Raw genomic sequence first — 26337 nt, forward strand, 5'->3', positions numbered from 1 at the left:
AGCTTTGGCGTGGGCGTGAACGCACCGTGAGCTGGTCACTCAATCCGGGCTGTAAACACAAGGAACAAGTCTGGGTGGAACCAAGCGGAATCGTTACGGACTACAAAACCTCACCGAAAGGGAACGGAAACCCCCCTTTTTTTTAATGCACGTAGTTTTGCTTAAAGTCAAGTGTTGTTGAAGCCCCGCGTATTTCCTGGCAAGTTTGCGGAAGAAAGGTACAAGAAAGAGTAGAAGAAGAAGGAGTCTTGATCTAATTGAAGTGCGGACTGAGCGACCAAGGCAGCCGGAGGACACATCAGGTTTTATTCATTATTCTCACTCTGTTCACTTGTTGCTGTGTATTTTAGTCATCAAGCAGTACTTCCAACCAAAACATGGCCTGAAAACTCTTTAAGGGTTGGTTGTCCATGATGTCCTAGGGCAGGGTTGTCCAATGTGCGGCTCGGGGGCCATTTGCGGCCAGTAGCTAATTTTTAACGGCCCGCGGCGTTCTAATATAAGCATGCTCACTTTTTTTTGCTAATTTTGCAAGTATACATATCGGCGTGAATATTTTTACTTACTTCACAAATGCTAGCACGCTAACTTTTTTAAACTAATTTTGTAGGCATACACCTCAGTCACACTTGGGCACATTCGCACCCTTGCATCTTTTTCAGGTACACCCATCAGAGTATTATATTATCGTATTTGATGCATGTTTCAGGTAGAATTTTAACATTAAAGTTAAAGTACCAATGATTGTCACTAGGGCTGCAACTAACGATTAATTTGATAATCGATTAATCTGTCGATTATTACTTCGATTAATAATCGGATAAAAGAGACAAACTACATTTCTATCCTTTCCAGTATTTTATTGAAAAATAAGCAGCATACTGGGACCATACTTATTTTGATTATTGTTTCTCAGCTGTTTGTACATGTTGCAGTTTATGAATAAAGGTTTATAAAAAAAAATCAAAAAATTGCCTCTGCGCATAGCATAGATCCAAAGAATCGATGACTAAATTAATCACCAACTATTTTTATAATCGATTTTAATCAATTTAATCGATTAGTTGTTGCAGCCCTAATTGTCACACACACACACACACACACACACACACACACACACACACACACACACACACACACACACACACACACACACACACTAGGTGTGGTGAAATGTGTCCTCTGCATTTGACCTATCCCCTTGTTCACCCCCTGGGAGGTGAGGGGAGCAGTGAGCAGCAGCAGTGGCCGCGCCCGGGAATCATTTAGGTGGTTTAACCCCCAATTCCTACCCTTGATGCTGAGTCCCAAGCTCTGGAACGACCTACCTCTGAGTGTTAGACAAGCCTCCTCTCTTCATGTTTTTAAATCTCTCTTAAAAACATACTTTTATTCCATGGCTTTTAACACTGAGTGATATCCATCCTGCAATGGCGCCCCATAATACACCTGCTGTGAACCTGTTTTTTATGTTTTATTTATTTTATTTATTTGTTTTTTATCGTGTTTTGTTTGTGTTGTGTTTGCTCGGTACTCCTATTATCTTTTAACCTGCCCATTGTACAGCACTTTGGGGCTACCCCTGTGGTAAATTTTAAATGTGCTTTATAAATAAAGTTGATTTGATTTTATTTGATTTAATGGGTTCCATTTTTATAGTCTTTGGTATCACTTGACCGATTTCAGGGCGGACACTCTAACATTAGCATGCTAGCTTTTTAGCCTCAGTGTCATATATTTTGGTGTTTCACTATTGCTAACTGTAAGCATGCCATAGTTAGCATGTTTTCATAACAGTTCGCATGCTAGCTATTTTAGCTCATTTTGCTCATATTTTTTTTACTTGATGCTTTCTGGTCAACTATTAGCATTTCAGTTCGGCTTCGGCAAGAGGGACACGCGGTTTAAGATGGATGGATGAAATTTAGAGATGTCCGATAATGGCTTTTTTACCGATATCCGATATTGTCCAACTCTTAATTACCGATACCGATATCAACCGATACCGATATATACAGTCGTGGAATTAACACATTATTATGCCTAATTTTGTTGTGATGCCGTGCTGGATGCATTAAACAATGCAACAAGGTTTTCAAAATAAATCAACTCAAGTTATGGAAAAAAATGCCAACATGGCACTGCCATGTTTATTATTGAAGTCACAAAGTGCATTATTTTTTTTAACATGCCTCAAAACAGCAGCTTGGAATTTGGGACATGCATGAGGAGGTTGGGGGGTAGCGGGGGGTGTATATTGTAGCGTCCCGGAAGAGTTAGTGCTGCAAGGGGTTCTGGGTATTTGTTCTGTTGTGTTTATGTTGTGTTACGGTGCGGATGTCCTCCCGAAATGTGTTTGTCATTCTTGATTGGTGTGGGTTCACAGTGTGGCGCATATTTGTAACAGTGTTAAAGTTGTTTGTACGGTCACCCTCAGTGTGACCTGTATGGCTGTTGATCAAGTATGCCTTGCATTCACTTGTGTGTGTGAAAAGCCGTATGTATTACGTGACTGGGCCGGCACACAAAGGAAGTGCCGTTAAGGTTTATTGCCGCTCTGTACCTCTCCCTGCGTCCGTGTACACAGCGGAGTTTTAAAAAGTCATACATTTTACTTTTTGAAACCGATACCGATAATTAGGAAACCGATACCGATAATTTCCGAAATTACATTTTTAAGCATTTATCGGCCGATAATATCGGCAGTCCGATATTATCGGACATCCCTAATGAAATTTCTATCAAAATTGCATTTTGTAGTTCTTTTTAAACACAATATCTTTATTGTACTTGTTTTGAAGGTGAAAACTACTAAAATGGACCCCCTATACTTAGATTTGTCAGTCTGTGGCTCACAGTGATAAACGTTTTGGCACCCTTGTCATAGGTCATGGGTTTTCCCCTTACAGGATACAAGCCAGTCATTTTGCAACACGAGTCATTTGTAGAGCCAGACTAACAAGATCATCTATTCTAAAAAGTTATGTGGGCGCCACTGATTGAATAAAAGTGCAAAAAAGCTGCACTGGCCAGTTGGCTGGATGTAATGTCCTTTGCTCACCCCGCATTATGGTGGCCTTTTCTCTGCTATAAAATGTGAAAACAAATGTTTTTAAATTAAAACTTGAATTGAAACTGGTTTGTGCCGCTATCTACATGGGGTGGGAAATAAGCAATTAAGTAAATACTGTACAACTGTAATTGTTAACGTATAAAACAGAATTTAAAATATGTTTAATTAAAATGTGTTTAATGAGTGTGAGGCAGTGTTGATTTTGACAGCAGCTTTTACCTTTAGTCATAGTTTTTGACGAAAATGAATTTTAGTTTTAGTCTAAATTTAGTCATCTAAATTTTGTTTTAGTCAACAAAATTACAGTAAATTTAGTCGACTAAAATATAAAGTATAAAAGATAGGGCCTTTTAAAAAAAAAAATTTAAACACCTATTTAGACTACATGCAAAGCATTTGTTTTACACAAAAGTAGCATGATCTTATGGTCAGGAATGATGCATAGAATGGCCGATACCAATAAATATCTTTCAGGCACTTTTTCTATTTTTTTATGCTACGTCTCTGTCAAAGCAGGCATGTATGTGTGTTGTGAAACGGAGTTACGATGCATGCTTTCGTCATCATTTGTTTAAGAGCGCGGGAGAACTGGAAGCAGCAAATACACATTGCTTGAACTTACAGTTGTGTAGATGTCACACTACTTGCCTGCTGATGGCATCGTATAGAGTCAAAAGTAAAACGTGTCCTCTTCAATTTCTCCCAGGTGTACACATATCACAATGTGGAACACGTTAAATCCACACTTTTGTTTTGGCGGTGAGAAATCCGACTTCCTCATCTCATAAGGAAAAGCAACTGATTGGCTCTTGTTCGTAGCCAACACCCACCCCCCTCTTTCATATGTACGCTGTTAAAGAGCTGTGATTGGATGTATTTCACCCATCTATAAGACAAAATTAAATAGGATTGGATTTTGTTTATTTTAACATTTCCATGTCGTTTTTATTGTTCGACGAAAATGTCTGTTAATTTTGCGTTTTGTTTGGATTTGTCATCATCTTACAAACCCCGTTTCCATATGAGTTGGGAAATTGTGTTAGATTAAGTATAAACGGAATACAATGATTTGCAAATCATTTTCAACCCATAAGGGGATGGGTCAGAGGACAAATTTCACCACATCTAGTGTGTGTGTGACAATCATTGGTACTTTAATCTTTAATCTTAATATTCATTTAATGTTCAAACTGATAAACATTTTTTTTTTTGCGCAAATAATCATTAACTTTAGAATTTGATGCCAGCAACACGTGACAAAGACGTTGGGAAAGGTGGCAATAAATACTGATAAAGTTGAGGAATGCTCATCAAACACTTATTTGGAACATCCCACAGGTGAACAGGCAAATTGGGAACAGGTGGGTGCCATGATTGGGTATAAAAGTAGATTCCATGAAATGCTCAGTCATTTACAAACAAGGATGGGGCGAGGGTCACCACTTTGTCAACAAATGCGTGAGCAAATTGTTGAACAGTTTAAGAACAACCTTTCTCAACCAGCTATTGCAAGGAATTCAGGGATTTCACCATCTACGGTCCGTAATATCATCAAAGGGTTCAGAGAATCTGTAGAAATCACTGCACGTAAGCAGCTAAGCCCCGTGACCTTCGATCCCTCAGGCTGTACTGCATCAACAAGTGACATCAGTGTGTAAAGGATATCACCACATGGTCTCAGGAACACTTCAGAAACCCAGTGTCAGTAACTACAGTTGGTCGCTGCATCTGTAAGTGCAAGTTAAAACTCTCCTATGCAAGGCGAAAACCGTTTATCAACAACACCCAGAAACGCAGTCGGCTTCGCTGGGCCTGAGCTCATCTAAGATGGACTGATACAAAGTGGAAAAGTGTTCTGTGGTCTGACGAGTCCACATTTCAAATTGTTTTTGGAAACTGTGGATGTCGTGTCCTCCGGACCAAAGAGGAAAAGAACCACCCGGATTGTTATAGGCGCAAAGTTGAAAAGCCAGCATCTGTGATGGTATGGGGGTGTATTAGTGCCCAAGACATGGGTAACTTCCACATCTGTGAAGGCTCCATTAATGCTGAAAGGTACATACAGGTTTTGGAGCAACATATGTTGCCATCCAAGCAACGTTACCATGGACGCCCCTGCTTATTTCAGCAAGACAATGCCAAGCCACCTGTTACATCAACGTGGCTTCATAGTAAAAGAGTGCGGGTACTAGACTGGCCTGCCTGTAGTCCAGACCTGTCTCCCATTGAAAATGTGTGGCGCATTATGAAGCCTAAAATACCACAACGGAGACCCCCGGACTGTTGAACAACTTAAGCTGTACATCAAGCAAGAATGGGAAATAATTCCACCTGAGAAGCTTAAAAAATGTGTCTCCTCAGTTCCCAAACGTTTACTGAGTGTTGTTAAAAGGAAAGGCCATGTAACACAGTGGTGAACATGCCCTTTCCCAACTACTTTGGCACGTGTTGCAGCCATGAAATTCTAAGTTTATTATTATTTGCAAAAAAAAAATAAAGTTTATGAGTTTGAACATCAAATATCTTGTTTTTGTAGTGCATTCAATTGAATATTTCCAAATCATTGTATTACGTTTATATTTACATGTAACACAATTTCCCAACTCATATGGAAACAGGTTTTTATTTTCGTCAGGGGAAAATAGGTTGTTGACGATATCTAAGACGAAAATTCTTAGTCAATGAAATTAACACTGGTGTAAGAGGCATACTTTTGGTTTTAAAGTATTAAAAATACTATACTTTTCTTTCCATGCCTGCGTTGATTAGTTGAAGTTTTACACCATTCGTCGGAGTTCTTGCAACATGACACCCATGTACTGTAACTAATACACCTTATTAAATTATGGATCCATCATTTTTTTTTTTACAAAATGCAGAGGGCCACTAATAAAGATTACCAGCAAGTCAAAAATGGCCGCCAGGCCTGACCGCACCTTGGACACATTTGAGTTTTCAAGTCTTTACTTTATGCATATGTTCTTTACTTTGCAGACAAAACTACTAGTGTGAACACTAATCCAACAGCATTAAAGTACACATCGAGAAGCTATTTACTTTGGGATCATTGTAACATCCCTTAGGGCCTCCTGCAGGGATATTCCACTAAATTGTTTTGGGGGCCACATTTCCAGAAAGCTAAGGACCGGGGAACGGAAGAAAGGTTTTTGTGTTATCATTCATATTCTCTGAAGAATGGCCAAAAAAATCATAAATTCTTCCAGGGTATGTAAACTTATGACCACGACTGTAGTTTGTCAAATGTATTTGCCATATATTTTTTTATTTTTGTAAAATTATGGATAAAAAAAGAATTAATTGTTACAATATTAAGACTTGTTTTTTACTAAATGTAATATCGTACATTTTAAAGAATTTGCATGATTGTGACAGTTTGGTATTTGCAAATGCATTTTACAATTGTTTACTAATTTTACAATAAAGTCATGGGTTTTCTACATATTATAACCATAGTATTTAAGGTTGTCTACTGTTTCTTGGTTTGCAGGAATCCACTACATGTACTACTGTGATAATCTATTTTTTAGTTTACTGTTTTTACTGGGTACCGTACTAGGTTAAATGGCACCTAGTATCCATTGAGAACACAGCTAACTTGACCACCACAACATTTTTACAAATTTGAGGACCTGTCTTGAATTGCTTCCCCTGATGGGAGGTAATTCTTGTAGTTCTTTCAGAATTTCAATTGTGATGGTCGAAGTATTTTTATTCTTTCCCAAGACTCTGAAAATCTCTTCTCCAGTAGAGTAGGACGCTAATCTCAGGTCTTTTATTATCTTTTCGTCTATGCTGTCTACGGGTTGTATCTTCATTACTTTGGCTGACCCAAGCGGATTTCCTTGTTTTTGAAGGGATTCCTAATCATTTTTGACTCATGGGCCACCTGTTGAATAGCCTGAATGATGAAAAAGAGAGGACATAAAATGAAACCTTGAGGAACACCACTAGAATAACTAAAGAACTTGAACAAATGAGTACTGACTGAATCTGAAGTAAACAAGCTGCAGCAACACCATAGTTACATAAATCACATTAAGTAAAAAATAATTCAACTGCCAAAAAGGAGAGGACTTAAAATGGTGCCTTGAGTAAGTAAGTAAGTAAATTTTATTTATAAAGTGCTTTTCACAGATAAAATCAGAAAGCGCTGTACAAAACATAGGTAAAGTAAAACAAGAATTCAATTTAAAACAACAGGGGCAACATCCTAAAAAGGATACAAAGTAGATTAAAAATTTTAATTAAAAGGTGCATTAACTAAAAGCTTTACTAAAAAGAGAAGTTTTCAAATGTTTCTTAAAAGTTTAAACACGGTCAAGATCACAAAGGGACTGGTGCAAATTGTTCCAGAGTCTGGGAGCTATAGCCTGGAATTCCAGGTCTCCACGGGTTTTAAAACGAGTTTTTGGGATCTTTAGAAGACCCTGGCCTGAAGACCGGAGGCTGCGCCCTGAAGAGTAGGGGCATAACAAGTCAGTGATGTACTGAGGGGCCCCACCATGCAACGCAGGGAATGTCAGGACTTAAATTTTAAACTCAATGCGGAATTTAACCAGAAGCCAATGAAGACTGTATAAAATGGGGGTGATATGGGCTGTCCTGGGTGCACCGATCAAAAGTCTGGCAGACGCATTTTGTACCGTCTGAAGTCTCTTTAGCGTTGACTTGTTGAAAAGGGTGAAGAGAGAATTGCAATAGTCAATACGAGACGAAATGAACCCGTGAATGATCATTTAGAAATCCAATTTTGACTACAAATTTCTCACTTTAGAGTCAGTTGACGACAGTGACCCTCCAAAGACATTGACTGATCCAACACAACCCCAAGGTTTCTGAGGCTGCTTTTAACAGATGCACCCAGAGCACCAAGGGAGTTCTTGATCAGGGTGATCTTTTTATCGGGGGCAATTATCAGTCTCCGTTTTGTTTGAATTTATCTGGAGGAAACAATACGCACTCCAAGAACTCGGATAAAAAGTGAGGAATACCTCAGTTATGTAAGTCGCAAGTTTGGACCCCAGTGTTCTATGTATGCTAGCAAGGTAAATTGTCAACGCAAGAATCTGCCACTGTGTTTACAGTGGTCCAAGTTCCTCTACACAATAGGAGCACTCTAGTGTTTTTAGGAATGTATGTGTCATTGCCAGGGTGGATTTGGCGTCCGGGCCGCCAGTTGAATAGTGACCTACTGTAACACAACTAACGCTGCGGTTTTATTTTTATATATGTTATTATTTATTTATTTTTATTACGTTTTCATTTTTTCTCAAGCATCTGCGATGGCCACGCTGGTGGAGGGCGACGTCCACACCTTCGGCTCGCAGCTGCCGGCCATGTTTGACGGCGTGAAGCTAGCGGCGGTGGCCACGGTCCTGTACGTCATCGTGCGCGGCCTCAACCTCAAGAGCCCCTACTCGCCGCCGGAGCTTACCTACCAGGACACGCCCCTCATGCGCTACCTGCTCCAGTGCTGTCCCCTGCTGACCAAAGAGTGAGTAAAGGAATTGTGTCAAGAATCGGGATTTGGATACAAAGATTTGCAAAAAAGAAAAACCCTGGATACTAAATTTTTTAAAATCAGTTTTGGGGGCTTTAGCTAAAATCTAAAAGTGAATACAATATGCACATTTAACCAGATCTGAACCAAAATGTAATCACTCAGCCCATGTTGCTACTTCCTCAAAAAAGTATGTGAACATTTTTGCGTAACCACTATACAAAAAATAATTACAAACCTTGGAGCCACACCTTTATCCAGATGTGCACCAAAATGTTATTCCTTACCCCGTGCCCGTCTCCCTGGACAAAGTTTAGTGGTGATACAAGTGACACTTTTTTCCATAATCCCGCTAAGAAAAAACTAAACTAAAATCGTAGATTGTGATCCAAATCTGCGAAAAAATGTTTAGCCCCCCACTATTAAGGTTTTGCGTAATTCTGCTCAGAAATAAATATTTTTGGGTAAATCTATGAAGTAGTTTTGCACACTCACATAACCCCAACAAATTCTTAGAAACTGAATTTGCACCTTTGTCCAGATCTACTCCATCATTTTTTTAATGTTTTATTCCTAAATTTATAGTCCGTCCAACGTTGCCTCTATAAAGTTTTGCAGAAGTCTATTAAGTACTTTTTGCATACTCAAAAACACACACAATATGGGTTAACTGCACCTTTATCCAGATTCTCCCCAAAATGTGTAATCCCTCAGGCCCTGGACCCCAGGAAGAATAGTCTCCACTGCGGTATAGACTAATGGGGATAATAAACTAAACTAAACTAAACTACCCTTCCATGAGTGAATAAGTTTATGCATAATGCAGTAAGAACCAAAGTTATTTTTGTTTTCGTGTTCTGAAGTGAATCTAAAAATTCTGGATGAACACCTTTATCCAGATCTGCACCACAATTGAACGCGTTCTCTTGAAGCACGTAACTGCCCACCTTTCACAAGTAAATAACCTTTCAATTAATCCGGCTCAGAAACAATTGGTGCCAAAGTGTAACAAAAAAAACAAGGTGCACAACTTTTTCCAGATTTTCATCAACATTATCCCATACCTTTCAAAGCCATTTCTAAAAGGTTAGTGCAGATATGTGATTTTTTTTAAGTATTTCCGCTATGAAACAAATGATTAAAGGAAGCTTAAATCCTGGATGGTGCTCTAAAACCGTTCTATTTACGGGCCCCTCCCTTGGATCGCAGGGGCTAAAAGCGCTGAGTCATGCTGTGTTATGTCATGTGACTCCGTAGTTACATTCCTCCCCTACTGTGGGGAAAGAGCGGCCACATCCAGACGGTCCTCTACGGTAAGATGGGCCGCGTCAGCACTCCCACGCCCCGCGGCGTCCGCAAATTTCTCCCGATGCCTGATGGGGCCACGGCGACCTTTGACCTGTTTGAGGCGCTGGCGGACCACAGCACGGGAGGTTAGTGGCGCTGTAATCCACTGCAAGTGTGGTGTCAAGATTTCACAAGACAGCGGTCGTGACTCTGCTGTTATGTGTGTCAGGTGACATCACCATGGTAATCTGCCCTGGGATTGGCAACCATAGTGAGAAGAACTACATACGGACCTTTGTGGATCACTCCCAGCGACAAGGCTACCGCTGTGCCGTCCTTAACCACCTGGGAGCTTTGCCTGACATTGAGCTCACCGCCCCACGCCTGTTCACCTACGGTACTGAAGTCAATTTAATAACAACACAGTAACTATTCAACTACATTGGGTCAAAGATCATCTACATCAGGGTTTTTTAACAATTTTTGACCAGTTTTTCCACTACAGAGGAGCCCGGGGCCCACTCAAATATCCACACTAAGTTAGTAATCTTACACTTGATTTTAATACTGTTCAAAAATAATAGAGCTAAACTAAATAAAAATAAAAATAAATACAATACAAATAAATAAAATACAAATAAATACATTCTAACTAAATTCCATAACTTATACTTTATAGTACATGTTTCTTTGATAAACTGTCAATAAATTAAAGTGAAAATAATACAGCTTCACCACTTTAGTCATATTTTTTGCGCTTAAGAAACTTCTATTACTTTTGCTCCAAACCTCTTCTGTTTGTTTGGTATTGTCATTACCGCCACAAGTGGTGGACAAGTGTATTACAACTGAGTACCGCTGTGGTCCGTTATTTTTGGTGGCCCTCTAGTCCTATAGTTGAGGTACCAGTAGAGTGGAAAAACAAGTTGCCTCTATATTGAAGCTATTATCATATTTATCTGATTTATGACTCCAAAAGACTTCGAAGTTTTGCGAATAAATAGATATGATCAAATAGTATCAATCTCACAGAGATTCCCGATCCCTTCCCCATCAACAACAATGGTAATCAAGCAGATTTTGTGAGAGCCAACTATGATGACTTTGGGACAAATAATGATCCAGAACCTTATATTTTTTAGCCCGAACACAAAGAGGATTAGCAATAAGTTTCAAAAGCCAAGTGCTAAACGGATGCAGCTTTATTGTAACGCCATAGCATCATCAGCATTGCTAGGTGCTAAACATACAAACAAACCATAATAAAACAAACCGTATAATACTTCCACTCTCGCTGGGATGCCGACCGACGGGATGCTCACATAATCCCGTTTAGATGAAGAATCGCAATCCTCCCAAAGGGTTAAAAAAAAGTTGCCTCCGTCGACAGGCGTATTTTTGTGTCTTTTTCACCATCTCAGGGGATATCGAAGTCGACCAGTCTCTCGGTCCATGGCCCCATTTGTCTACTAGCAGGTGAGAGATGCATGAATTATAATCTAGAATTTACTTTTAGCAAATTTGGTGCAAAGCAGAAGCAGCCGCCGGCTCCGTGTGTCAACATTAGCAGCATATGCTAGCATTAGCTCACTGCTATCAATGTGCCGCTAAAATAGGCCGTCTGAGTTGGCGCTTGTAATAACAATATCACTCATACTTGGTTAATTTTCAGGTCATGACATGTAAATGTATTATTGTTGGTGGTTTCTGGTTGTTTTTAGAGAGGTTATATTAGTGGACCATCGATCTATTGACATAATTGTTAGCTATTACTTACAATTTTGAATGCATAAAAAAAGCCAAGCCTATGAGGTGTTGTCTTACATAAGGATTGTAAATGATAAACAGCACATCTCTTTCCAATGTTTGCGTATTTCCAGTGTGACTGATGTGATAATATGGTCAGAGTGCAGAAGCGTTACTCCAATGACGTAGAATCTGCGAAAACTGCCGAAGATATTCGGAGCAGAATATTCAAAACGACTGAATTTGTGGCATTTTGTGATGTTAGACGGTATTTTCACATACTTTTCAAATTGTAAATACAATTGGATATGGTTTATTAGATGCAATAAAACAAAAATAAGCATAAAGTCCACATGTTTGAACACTCTACTGGTACTTTATGAAAAACTGATCTATTTGACTGGAGCTGTTACTGCTAAAACACTAGTCAAAGATGTTGTCAAAGATTCTCTATACGACAAATGTTTTTCTTGCAATCTGCTCCAAAAATGTTAGTTGCTTCTACTTTAGAACTGAATCTCTTGTGGGCCTAATGTCATTCAAGTGTTGGACTTGCCCCATTGTTTAAGTCAGTCCCATTCAAGCTAAGGTGCAACGTGAGTGATTGCCCACCTGACAAATGATGTACTAAAAATGTCATCTTCATCTGTTCAACGGTCAAGGTTGCACGTGGGAGTTTGCAGCCATGGTGACCTCCGTCAAGCAAGCGTTTCCTCACACACTGCTGGTGGTGGTGGGCTTCAGCCTGGGGGGCAACATTGTGTGTAAATTCCTGGGCGAAAACCCGTTCAACCAGGACAAAGTGCTGTGCTGCATCAGTGTCTGCCAGGGCTACAACGTCCTCAGGTGGGTACAAATAAAGAATAGGCGGATGAAAGATAATATGGCTGGGCGATAAAACAATATCAATATATATCGCAATAGGCACGTAATCGATATCAATAAAAAATGTGTTTGATAAAACATTTGATAATGTTATTTTGGCGGAAAAAACAGAAGTTACAAAGCAGGGTTGGTTGCATGAACAAAGGCACTTGCTCTCTGGTAACCGAGCAACGCAGGAAGAGATCACTGATCAGTGGGAGTGACACGCTAACAGCCAATCAGGTAACAGTATCAACAATCAGGTTTGGTTGTGCCATCTTGTTGTCTCGCAGTTGATTCTTTGCATGGAGCGAGAAGAGAAACGAAAAAGGAGTGCTGCACAGAGCGAATTAATTGTCAATAAAACAGGAAAAGTCACCTTGATAATATGGCAGTTTTTTGGATTTTTAAAACGGACCGTAGTCAGACCATTGTATTCTTTAAATGATGCAAGGCTCTCGTCTCCACCAAGACCAATACTCAATACCACACTACCTTAGTCGCCCTCACCCTTTAGAGCACAGCTGTAACTTCCTGGCACTAAACCTGCAGAAAAGAGTTCTTAGGTTTCTATTTGTATACATTTTCACACTTTGCTCTATTTTGTTACACTTTATTAAACTTTATTAAACATTTCTTACATATTCCTTATTTTCACATCTTCTTTTTAGAGGTTATTGTTAAGTGTTAAATGTGATTTTAGAATTTTGATAGCTGGGGGTATTATAAATAAAAAGGTTACATTTTAAATAAAAATATTTACATTTAATATATTTGATCCTTATTTTCAATAGGTCATAAAAAATATTGTTATTTATCAATATTGACTGATTTAAAACACTTTTCTTCCAATACAGTTTTCACCCATTTCGCCCAGCCCTAAAAGATATCAATATAGATTTTTTTTTTTACATTTAGCGCAATATTAAAAAGTACAATAGTTATTACTTGATAATCTTTTATTTGTATATTTTTGGAAATGATACAATACTTATTTTCTCATTAGGTTTTTAATACGTTTATAATGAAATATTTCTTATAAGTCATTATTATTGAATTATTTAATCGTTAAAAATAATTACTAAATTATTCTAATTTTTTGAGGAGAATTAACACAGTATTTGTGAATAAAAAGGTAACTATTATACTTTTTTTTATTATCATATTGAGTGCTTTTAGAAGCAGTTAATTTACAATCCCTCTTGTTTGTCTTTAATGTTTATAAAGCTGCAAAGTGGTGTTTTCAATTCATTTAAAGAAATACATAAATATTCTTCATTTTTATCAGAAGAAAAACTAGTTGTAATTTCAGTTCTTTGTCAAAGCAATTTAACAAAATTATACCATACAGTGCATATAAGTATATATATTTTAAATTTAAACATAATTACAAAAATAGTCTAAATGTTTATATTTTGGGGTATACTCATTGTATCAAACTTTGTCAAAAGATGCCAAAACATTTCAACTGGGGGAAAAAAAACACTAGTGCCGCCCGCTGCTCTCCTTGCGCTTACACAGATCTTTTATTGTAAAATACAAAAAGATCAATCTCTGTGGTGCATTCCAGTACAAATATGTTTGTGTCTTTAGAGCGCAGGAAACTTTCCTCCAGTGGGACCAGGGGCGGAGACTGTACAACTTTGTTCTGGCGGAAAACATGAAGAAGCTCATCCTGTCACACAGGTACACGAACAAACAATAAGGCCGTTATTGTCTTTGGTGTCTGGACCAAAAGTAACACCTTTTTGTTTTGTCGTGTTGATCAACAGGAAAAGCTTGCTCGACATGAACTCCTGCAACATTAGCGACGCCGACGTGAGCAGACTGTGTGCGGCCACATCTCTCGCGCAGATTGATGACAGCGTTATGAGGTAACCATGTCACCAAGGACTTACCATATTTTTCGGACTATAAGTCGCAGTTTTTTTCATAGTTTGGCCGGTGGTGCGACTTATACTCAGGAGCAACTTATGTGTGAAGTTTACCGTAAAATATCAAAGAATATTATTTAGCTCATTCACGTAAGAGACTAGACGTATAAGATTTCATCGGATTTAGCGATTAGGAGTGACAGATTGTTGGTAAACATATAGCATGTTCTATATGTTCTAGTTATTTGAATGACTTTTACCATAATATGTCACGTTAACATACCAGGCACGTTCTCAGTTGGTTATTTATGCGTCATATAACGTACACTTATTCAGCCTGTTGTTCACTATTCTTTATTTATTTTAAATTGCCTTTCAAGTGTCTATTCTTGGTGTTGGGTTTTATCAAATAAATTTCCCCAAAAAATGCGACTTATACTCCAGTGCGACTTGTATGTTTTTTCCTTCTTTATTATGCATTTTCGGCCGGTGCGACTTATACTCCGGAGCGACTTATACTCCAAAAAATACGGTAGTGCAAAAACCCTAGTCAAAGGTCCTCCCTTTGACAGAACTATTCACAGCTTTCAAGTTTTTACTGCAAAATAGGACTAGCTATGTATTGATATGAAAATTTCATATCATGGTTCTTGTCACCAAAATTATCACGGTATCATTATTATCACGGTCTTGTTGAATGTTCTCAACCAGTACTTATACACACTTATAACCAAGTTGTTTATTTTAATAAATACAACAAATAAATATCCACACAATATACTTTTTTGCCGGAAGAAATATGTTATATAATATTATAGTTCTGGCTACTTAAGAGCCATATTATTCGTATAGGAGTGTTGAAATATGTTTATATTCATCCATTTTTACATATTAAAGTTTTTGTTCCATTTTAATAAAAGTTTTTGTTTAAAAAAACCTGTGTTGGGGGCGTCAAGTCACTTACTGTTGTCATTATACTTCGAATTTGAGTATTGCTCATGTTAACATTTAGGCTATCTAGTGCTAGCTTGCTTCTCCAGTAGATAAGCAGTGTCAACAGTTTGTGAAATAATCAATCATTTTATTTTAAAACGGTTATACAAACCGTGGAAAGTTTTACCGCGGTTTATCATTATACCGTGACAGGAGGTTCTTACTGCCAAAACTCTGGTCAAAGATCCTCTGTATAACAAACGCTACGGAAAGATTCACTGTATAACAGGAGCGCTCTGCTTTTTTTAAGGCCCTACTCCAAAAACACTTGTCCAAGATCCTCTTTTTAACAGGACCACTGTCATTTTTAAGGTTGTACTGCAAAAACTTTGGTCAAAGATCCCCTATGGATTCCAACACTACTCAAAGATTCTGTGTTAACAGGAGCTCTCTGTTGTTTTTAAGGACGTGCTACAAAAACACTAGTCAAAGATTTATGATATGACTCTACTGTTAATAGGAATCTGCTGCAAAAATGGTTCGATGCTGGGCCGGATTTGTCCGCCGGTTGACAATCATGTAATAGTGTATTCTTGTGTCCAGAAAGTTCCATGGCTACAGCTCCTTGGATGAGTACTACCAGCAGGAAAGTTGTGTCCACTACATGCACAAGGTGAGCAGAGAAGTAGTGTGTCCAACGTGAAGACTATATCAACTACCGGTACTAAAACAACATTGTGTCACATCTTCCAGGTGACCGTTCCTCTCATACTGATTAACTCCATAGACGACCCTCTGGTGCATCCCTCTCTGCTCGCCTTTCCGCGCACGTTGTCAGGTTTGTGACATTCAATTTTGGATATGTGTTGCTCAACTCTGTCAGCTTAGCTTAGAATTTTTCAGGGTCATGTGATCTGCCGGATGATCGCATACCCCCCATACATTAACAGCGTAGATACTTACACCCTGCACAGGAAAACACACGCCATCAAATAATAATTACATGGAGTACTGACTTGGGCCATTCTTGTAGCTATGATGACCTTACAGAATGTACTGTACCTTGTTGTGTTTGATTTGAAACCATTAATATAGGGCTTAGGTGCGGTTGGGGTTGGCATCAGTTCCTTTTTAATCGTAAATGTAGAGGTTGAAATTGTTAAGAGTTAACGGTTTTCGTTAGGGATGCATTAGGGGCTATGGTTGGCGCTTCGGGTTAGGTTAGGCTTTGAGATACTGTTGGGTTAGGTTTAGGGTTTTGGTTAGGTTTAGGGATTGGTTGTAGCATGGGTTAGGGTTAGGTTTTGCTTGTCTTGGTTAGGGTTTTGGGATTAGGTTCGTCGATCAGTTAGTGCGAGGGTAGGGCTTTGGTTCAGGGTTTGTGTTTAGTGCAGGGGTGTCAAACGTACGGCCCGCGGGCTGTATCAGACCCACAAACAGGTTTAATCCGGCCCGCAGGATGAGTTTGGTGAGTATAAAAATGACCTGCATTTTCAATGAAAGAATCCGCTGTTCTAAATGTGTCCAATGGACGTTGCAACAGCAATTTAAGTGTAACCCACATCACACATGATACTGTTTAAAGATGACGGGTCAGCTGACTTTAAGTGCTCTTTGGAGTGGCTGCCGCTACTCCAATCTGCACAGGGGCAAGTAATCACCTGCTCCTGTTGTGGCTGGCAGCAGATGGCGTCAGGCTAATGCAGTATTGACGCACAATACCTTTTTCGTTGTAAATTAACCACGCAACGGATATAATGACAAAACGGTAAGATGCAAAAACTTAAGTCAACATGACCATTATGTTCGTGGTAGTTAATAGTTCTGTGCCGCAATTGGTTGACAGCACGATGTGCATCGTGTACTCCATTGTAAAAATGTGTTTTTATATTTGTTCCATCCATCCATCCATCTTCTTCCGCTTATCCGAGGTCGGGTCGCGGGGGCAGCAGCTTAAGCAGGGAAGCCCAGACTTCCCTCTCCCCAGCCACTTCGTCCAGCTCCTCCCGGGGGATCCCGAGGCGTTCCCAGGCCAGCCGGGAGACATAGTCTTCCCAACGTGTCCTGGGTCTTCCCCGTGGCCTCCTACCGGTCGGACGTGCCCTAAACACCTCCCTAGGGAGGCGTTCGGGTGGCATCCTGACCAGATGCCCGAACTACCTCATCTGGCTCCTCTCGATGTGGAGGAGCAGCGGCTTTACTTTGAGCTCCCCCCGGATGGCAGAGCTTCTCACCCTATCTCTAAGGGAGAGCCCCGCCACCCGGCGGAGGAAACTCATTTCGGCCGCTTGTACCCGCGGTCTTGTCCTTTCGGTCATAACCCAAAGCTCATGACCATAGGTGAGGATGGGAACGTAGATCGACCGGTAAATTGAGAGCTTTGCCTTCCGGCTCAGCTCCTTCTTCACCACAACGGATCGATACAGCGTCCGCATTACTGAAGACGCCGCACCGATCCGCCTGTCGATCTCACGATCCACTCTTCCCTCACTCGTGAACAAGACTCCGAGGTACTTGAACTCCTCCACTTGGGGCAGGGTCTCCTCCGCAACCCGGAGATGGCACTCCACCCTTTTCCGGGCGAGAACCATGGATTCGGACTTGGAGGTGCTGATTTTCATCCCAGTCGCTTCACACTCAGCTGCGAACCGATCCAGCGAGAGCTGAAGATCCTGGCCAGATGAAGCCATCAGGACCACATCATCTGCAAAAAGCAGAGACCTAATCCTGTAGCCACCAAACCAGATCCCCTCAACGCCTTGACTGCGCCTAGAAATTCTGTCCATAAAAGTTATGAACAGAATCGGTGACAAAGGGCAGCCTTGGCGGAGTCCAACTCTCACTGGAAACGTGTCCGACTTACTGCCGGCTATGCGGACCAAACTCTGGCACTGATCATACAGGGAGCGGACCGCCACAATCAGACAGTCCGATACCCCATACTCTCTGAGCACTCCCCACAGGACTTCCCGAGGGACACGGTCGAATGCCTTCTCCAAGTCCACAAAACACATGTAGACTGGTTGGGCAAACTCCCATGCACCCTCAAGGACCCTGCCGAGAGTATAGAGCTGGTCCACAGTTCCACGACCAGGACGAAAACCACACTGTTCCTCCTGAATCCGAGGTTCGACTATCCGGCGTAGCCTCCTCTCCAGCACACCTGAATAGACCTTACCGGGAAGGCTGAGGAGTGTGATCCCACGATAGTTAGAACACACCCTCCGGTTCCCCTTCTTATAGAGAGGAACCACCACCCCGGTCTGCCAATCCAGAGGTACCGCCCCTGATGTCCACGCGATGCTGCAGAGTCTTGTCAACCAAGACAGCCCCACAGCATCCAGAGCCTTAAGGAACTCCGGGCGGATCTCATCCACCCCCGGGGCCTTGCCACCGAGGAGCTTTTTAACTACCTCAGCAACCTCAGCCCCAGAAATAGGAGAGCCCACCACAGATTCCCCAGGCACTGCTTCCTCATAGGAAGACGTGTTGGTGGGATTAAGGAGGTCTTCGAAGTATTCCCTCCACCGATCCACAACATCCGCAGTCGAGGTCAGCAGAACACCATCCTCACCATACACGGTGTTGATAGTGCACTGCTTCCCCTTCCTGAGGCGGCGGATGGTGGTCCAGAATCGCTTCGAAGCCGTCCGGAAGTCGTTTTCCATGGCTTCCCCGAACTCCTCCCATGTCCAAGTTTTTGCCTCTGCGACCGCCGAAGCCGCACACCGCTTGGCCTGTCGGTACCTGTCCGCTGCCTCAGGAGTCCTATGAGCCAAAAGAACCCGATAGGACTCCTTCTTCAGCTTGACGGCATCCCTCACCGCCGGTGTCCACCAACGGGTTCTAGGATTACCGCCACGACAGGCACCAACTACCTTGCGGCCACAGCTCCAATCAGCCGCCTCGACAATAGACGTAAACCGTTGGCCAACCAAAAAGTAACTTTTTGGTTGGACCAAAAAGTAACTTTTTGGTTGGACCAAAAAGTAACTTTTTGGTTGGCCAACAGTTTACGTTGTATTGCGCAACCTGACGGCAAGTGTGGGAGTCGGTTCTGAAGTATGAAGTAAAGAGACGTTACTTCATCACCTCGCCTGGTTATTGACTCCAACCCAGAATATTACACTGCCCATACCTACGCTCCTTCAAAGGCTGTGCTTCTGGCTGCAAAGCATTGCACTTTCAAATACAACAATGAGTAGAGAGGAGTGTTGTGTGTGTGTATATGTGTAAATAAATGAACACTGAAATTCAAGTATTTATTTTATTTATATATATATATATATATATATATATATATAATAAAATACATATTTATATATAGCTAGAATTCACTGAAAGTCAAGTATTTATTGTATTTATATATATATAAGAAATACTTGAATTTAAGTGAGTTCTAGTTATAAATATACTCCTCCCCCTTAACCCCTGGCCCCGCCCACCTCACCCCCGCCCCCCCAAATCTCCCGAATTTGGAGGTCTCAAGGTTGGCAAGTATGGTGTTGTAGTGGTTAAAATCTGAGACGAGTGTATAACATAATACTCCATCTTAGAAATGTTGCATTTATATTTGAGTTAAAAGAAGAGTGGTGCTATTCTTCAGTCTAGGGGTATTAAAGTAGTGCTAAAATGTTATAATGATAGGTTCTTAAAGTGGAGGGGCAACATTTCTCTGACGGAAGAAGTTCAACCCTACCAAGAAGTTTCTTTGCATAAAAGATGAAGCTTGAATATCAAGTTTCCAAACAAAAGCCTTTGTCAACTCTTGAGTTTCCACTCCGGAGGTGAAAATAAATACAAGTTGACCACTTGAGGCCATTTTAAATGCATTAATGATGATCGCTTTTATAAAAATAGCCGACTAATGAGGCCTTTGGGTTGTTGTATTGTTGACACAAACTAGTCAGGACAGAACTTTGCAAATATCCCCTCATGTTTTTTCTCATTTAGAGGAATCAATATTTGACTTCTACCTAAAGACTGTATGCTCGTTCAAGTTAGGACCAGACTTAAGACCCTACCTGATAACATGCTAACCATTTAGACCACGGGTCCCCAAACTACGGCCCGAGCGTCCAAAATCCAGCCTGTGGGAAGTCCCAAGTTTTTTTTTAAATCCGTCCTTTCTAATACGTTTTCTGCTGCTTGTTACTCTCGGTGTCTCCTAGCCGCTCAGGCAAATCATATTGTCTAAAAATGCATTTTCCCATCGATAACGTGACATCATTGCGCTCGAAATATATAACAATGTATAAAAATTCCCCTGAAGAGCAGGGAAACCTGCGAAAACAGGCTTTTGGGGATGAAATTGTCTCTCTCTCTCTCTCTCTCTCTCTCTCTCTCTCTCTATATATATATATATATATATATATATATATATATATATATATATATATATATATATATATATATATATATATATATATATATATATATATTAGGGGGGTTTCGGTACGGGGGTTTCGGTTCGGTTCGGAGGTGTACCGAACGAGTTTCCACACGAACATATTAATTAGCCGCCTTAACTAAAGTCTTAACAAGCTGCTCCGCTTCCATCTGCCTCTGTCAGTTCTCTGCAGCACGCAGCATTGTCCCACCCACACAACCATTTGATTGGTTACATACAGAGCGGTAACAGCCAATCAGCAGTGCTTATTTAGATCGCATGCAGTCAGTGTTTAGCAGGTGAGCATAATGCAGCGGACTCCCCCCAAATTATAATAAACACCTCCCAGTCAACTACTAGTAACATCACTATGAGCCCGTTGACGTTCTAGAAATATAAAAGGCAGCTCAGCTCGCTCGCAGTCCTGGCTTGAGGTGAAGGCTAATTCGCTTTTAGCGTAACGTTAGCTCATTTTGGGGTGTGTGTGTGTGTGTGTGTGTGTGTGTGTGTGTGTGTGTGTGTGTGTGTGTGTTACGGACAGCAAAGCCCTGTCTGTCTGTTATTTCACTTTACCTTTTTCTGTGTTGATTGAGCTGTGTTGAAGCAGCAGAAAATGACATTATGTTAAATGAAGAGTTTCTGTCTCTGATAGTTGATATAATAATGTAACTGCCTACTGAAACCCACTACTACCGACCACGCAGTCTGATAGTTTATATATCAATGATGAAATCTTAACATTGCAACACATGCCAATACGGCCGGGTTAACTTATAAAGTGCAATTTTAAATTTCCCGCTAAACTTCCGGTTGAAAATGTCTATGTATGATGACGTATGCGCGTGACGTCAATCGTTGAAACGGAAGTATGCGGACACATTGAATCCAATACAAAAAAGCTCTGTTTTCATCTCAAAATTCCACAGTATTCTGGACATCTGTGTTGGTGAATCTTTTGCAATTTGTTTAATGAACAATGAAGACTGCAAAGAAGAAAGTTGTAGGTGGGATCGGTGTATTAGTAGCGGACTACAACAACACAACCAGGAGGACTTTGAGATGGATAGCAGACGCGCTAGCCGCCGAACTCACCTTAACTTTCTCCGTCTCTGGGCCGCCGACCGCATCTGTGATCGGGTGAAGTCCTTCGTCGCACCGTCGATCGCTGGAACGCAGGTGAGCACGGGTGTTGATGAGCAGATGAGGGCTGGCTGGTGTAGGTGGATAGCTAATGTTTTTAGCATAGCTCTGTGAGGTCCGGTTGCTAAGTTAGCTTCAATGGCGTCGTTAGCAACAGCATTGTTAAGCTTCGCCAAGCTGGAAAACATTAACCGTGTATTTACATGTCCATGGTTTAAAGTATTGTTGATTTTCTGTTTATCCTTCCAGTCAGGGGTTTATTTCTTTTGTTTCTATATGTAGTTAAGCAAGATGCTATCACATTAGCTCCGTAGCTAAAGTGTTTCGCCGATGTATTGTAGTGGAGATAAAAGTCACTGTGAATGTCCATTTCGCGTTCTCGACTCTCATTTTCAAGAGGATATAGTATCCGAGGTGGTTTAAAATACAAATCTGTGATCCACAATAGAAAAAGGAGAGAGTGTGGAATCCAATGAGCCAGCTTGTACCTAAGTTACGGTCAGAGCGAAAAAAGATATGTCCTGCACCGGACTCTAGTCCTTCACTCTAATGTTCCTCATCCACGAATCTTTCATCCTCGCTCAAATTAATGGGGTAATCGTCACTTTCTCAGTCTGAATCGCTCTAGCTGCATTGAAAACAATGGGGAAATGTGAGGAGCTTTTCAACCTTTGACGTCACGCTACTTCCGGTACAGGCAAGGCTTTTTTTTATCAGCGACCAAAAGTTGCGAACTTTTTCGTCGTTGTTCTATACTAAATCCTTTCAGCAAAAATATGGCAATATCGCGAAATGATCAAGTATGACACATAGAATGGATCTGCTATCCCTGTTTAAATTTTAAAAATTCATTTCAGTAGGCCTTTAAGCCTACATGAACTCCATGGTGTTCAGGGATGAATAGTCTCTCCTATTGCTATTGTACTATTTTTTTTAGCTATAGTTACATTAATCATTAGTAATGGAGCAGCCTAGTTTTGAATGGCAGGGTCCCTGCTATCACATGTTGATAAAAATATAACATTTACATAATAAAAATCAACTACAGGCTTCCCAAATGCTGTAATAAATTAAGCATGATGAGTTGACTTGAAACTGTTTAATGTTGCACTTTTTATATGTAGAAGAAAAGTTTTGTCATTTTATTTAAAGGCCTACTAAAATGAATTTTTTTTATTTAAACGGGGATAGCAGATCTATTCTATGTGTCATACTTGATCATTTCGCGATATTGCCATATTTTTGCTGAAAGGATTTAGTATAGAACAACGACGATAAAGATTGCAAATTTTGGTATCTGATAAAAAAAAGGCTTGCCCCTACCGGAAGTAGCGTGACGTAGTCAGTTGAACATATACGCAAAGTTCCCTATTGTTTACAATGATGGCCGCATGAAGTGAGAGAGATTCGGACCGAGAAAGCGACAATTTCCCCATTAATTTGAGCGAGGATGAAAGATTTGTGGATGAGTAAAGTGCAAGTGAAGGACTAGTGGGGAGTTGAAGCTATTCAGATAGGGAAGATGCTGTGAGAGCCGGGGGTGACCTGATATTCAGCTGGGAATGACTACAACAGTAAATAAACACAAGACATATATATACTCTATTAGCCACAACACAACCAGGCTTATATTTAATATGCCACAAATTAATCCTGCATAATAACACCTGCGTGTTTGTTATGCTAGCTCCTAGCTCCTCTGCTAGCTCCTAGCTCCATAGAACACGCCAATACAATTCAAACACCTGATCAACACACACAATCACTCAGCCCAAAAGACCGTTCACCTAACCCAAGGTTCATAAAGCTTATATATTTTTAAAAAGTTACGTACGTGACGCGCACGTACGGTACGGTACGTGTTATGCTAGCTTCTAGCTCCTATGCTAGCTCCTAGCTCCATAGAACACGCCAATACAATTCAAACACCTGATCAACACACACAATCACTCAGCCCAAAAGACCGTTCACCTAACCCAAGGTTCATAAAGCTTATATATTTTTAAAAAGTTACATACGTGACGCGTTATGCTAGCTCCTAGCTCCATAGAACACGCCAATACAATTCAAACACCTGATCAACACACACAATCACTCAGCCCAAAAGACCGTTCACCTAACCCAAGGTTCATAAAGCTTATATATTTTTAAAAAGTTACGTACATACGCAAAAAAAAGTTGCGCACATACGGTCAAGCGATCAAATGTTTAGAAGCCAAAGCTGCATACTCACAGTAGCACGTCTGCGTCTTTGTCATCCAAATCAAAGTAATCCTGGTAAGAGTCTGTGTTGTCCCAGTTCTCTACAGGCGTCTGTGTATCGAAGTCAAAAGTCCTCCTGGTTAGAGTCTCTGTTATCCGAGTTCTTCCATCTTGACTGCATCTTTCGGGAATGTAAACAAAGAAGCGCCGGCTGTGTACTGTTGTGGCTGACTACGTTCGAAAAATACGTCCATTTCGCACCGACAACTTTCTTCTTTGCTTGCTCAGCTTCCTTCTCCATAATGCAATGAACATGATTGAAACAGATTCACGAACACAGATGTCCAGAATACTGTGGAATTATGAAATGAAAACAGAGCTTTTTCGTATTGGCTTCAATGTGGAAGGCATACCCGTGTTCCCCGGTCTACGTCACGCGCATACGTCATCCTCAGAGGCGTTTCGAACCGGAAGTTTAGCTGCAAATTTAAAATGTCACTTTATAAGTTAACCCGGCCGTATTGGCATGTGTTATAATGTTAAGATTTCATCATTGATATATAAACTATCAGACTGCGTGGTCGGTAGTAGTGGGTTTCAGTAGGCCTTTAATCTGAGCAACAACTTGAGGCAGTTTAATGTTGATTAACGTGGGCAGAATTATTATAGTGTTCCCAATGTTAAAAGGATAAAGCCATTGTTTACAAATTTGGTAAATAAATAACCAAAAAATTTATATTTTGTTCTTTTCTTACTGTATCGAAAATAAACCGAACCGTGACCTCTAAACCGAGGTACGTACCGAACCGAAATTTTTGTGTACCGTTACACCCCTAATATATATATATATATATATATATATATATATATATATATATATATATATATATATATATATATATATATATATTCCAAGCGCGATGATGTCACATTATCAATGGGAAAATGCATTTTTAGACAAAATGATTTGCCTGAGCGGCTAGGAGACACAGAGTAACAAGCGGTAGAAAATTGATTAGAAAGGACAGATTTTTAAAAAAATAATAATAAAAAATATACAACTTTTGATTAAACAAAAGAGTAGCTTTGACAAATGGATTTTACGTTTACATAGTTAAAAAAACAAGCTACAAGCCTAGTAGGACTAATAGTGCATGCTTGCTAGGGGATCCAGTTCCTCATCTTTTGAGGAGAAATAAACACTAAAGATGACGTAAGAGGATGTTATCAATAATTCATCGTCTGTCTCTCCTCATTAGAGAAGTTACCCAACGTGATTTTCGCCCTGACACAACACGGCGGCCACTTGGGCTTCTTCGAGGGGGCCATGCTGTTCCCTCAGCCCCTCACCTGGATAGACAAGATCATTGTGGAGTTAGCCGACGCCATCTGCCACTGGGAGAGGAAGACGCCGGCCAGGCAGGAGAGAAGCTTCCCGAACTTCAAGTCCCAGAGTGCCGAGCTAGCGAGCAAACCAGCGCGGGCGTGGTCATCCGTGGCCGCGTTATTTCAGTGCGAGTGGCCCTACGGTTAGCACTTTACGCCACTTCCTGTGTATATTCTTCTTTGAACACCCCTGTGTGAGGCCGCGCTTACGGTTGGTACATGAGGGGTGAGAAGCCAAAGAAAATGCATAACAGGTAGAAATTATCATTCGATGCTCGCATAGCGGAGGTCTGGCAAAATATGCAAAATGTTGAACGTTTTTGCGACTTGAGATGCATATTTTTCCAAAGCGTACAACCTCAGGGGTGTTGGTTCCACTGTATAGTGATGTATCTACTGTATATAATATTATTCTTGGTGAACTTTGAAAGTTTACAGATTGACAATAATTGCCTTTGCACTACTTTTTGAATACAATATTTATTGCAATCAATGATGACTTTTGGTTACAGAAATCATATTTTTAATATGCACTTTATACTGTTGGGACGAGGGTTTTTTAAAAGCATTTTTGATAAAAAAATCTATGTGATTTTGTTGTTTATGATCTCCAAAATAAAGAAACTATATGGCATATATTTATGTCTTGCATTTCAGTATTTTGCTTCCGTTGCTGTAACACAAAAAAGGTTAATTACCATGCAAAAGTGAAATATAGCAGTGATATGCTTGGTTTTGCAGGGGTGTGTTGTATCTATAGCCTTTTATATCTCCGCTCAGAGTCACCAGCTCGCGTTAGCAAATTAGCTAAGACTAGAGATGGGATGTATGGCTCCTTGAAGGGAGAGATGAAGAGCTGTTCTTTTTAAAAGAGGCGTTCAAAAAAATGGTTTGTTATAGTTAGGGTTTTTTTTTAGGTTAG

General features: G+C 40.4%; 1 protein-coding gene across 1 annotated transcript; it reads left to right on the top strand.

Annotated features, from left to right (window-relative positions):
* Nucleotides 1-26053, top strand: LOC133646851 (monoacylglycerol lipase ABHD2-like). Its single transcript, XM_062042698.1, has 10 exons — nucleotides 1-302; nucleotides 8369-8588; nucleotides 9852-10027; nucleotides 10111-10278; nucleotides 12290-12473; nucleotides 14085-14177; nucleotides 14264-14365; nucleotides 15902-15971; nucleotides 16052-16136; nucleotides 25289-26053. The coding sequence occupies exons 2-10, from the start codon at nucleotides 8377-8379 to the stop codon at nucleotides 25561-25563; spliced, it is 1365 nt and encodes a 454-aa protein (XP_061898682.1). The 5' UTR covers nucleotides 1-302; nucleotides 8369-8376; the 3' UTR covers nucleotides 25564-26053.
* Nucleotides 26054-26337: the final 284 nt, after the last annotated feature.

The sequence above is a fragment of the Entelurus aequoreus genome, linkage group LG03, assembly GCF_033978785.1.
Source record: "Entelurus aequoreus isolate RoL-2023_Sb linkage group LG03, RoL_Eaeq_v1.1, whole genome shotgun sequence".
NCBI classification, from domain to species: Eukaryota; Metazoa; Chordata; class Actinopteri; order Syngnathiformes; family Syngnathidae; genus Entelurus; species Entelurus aequoreus.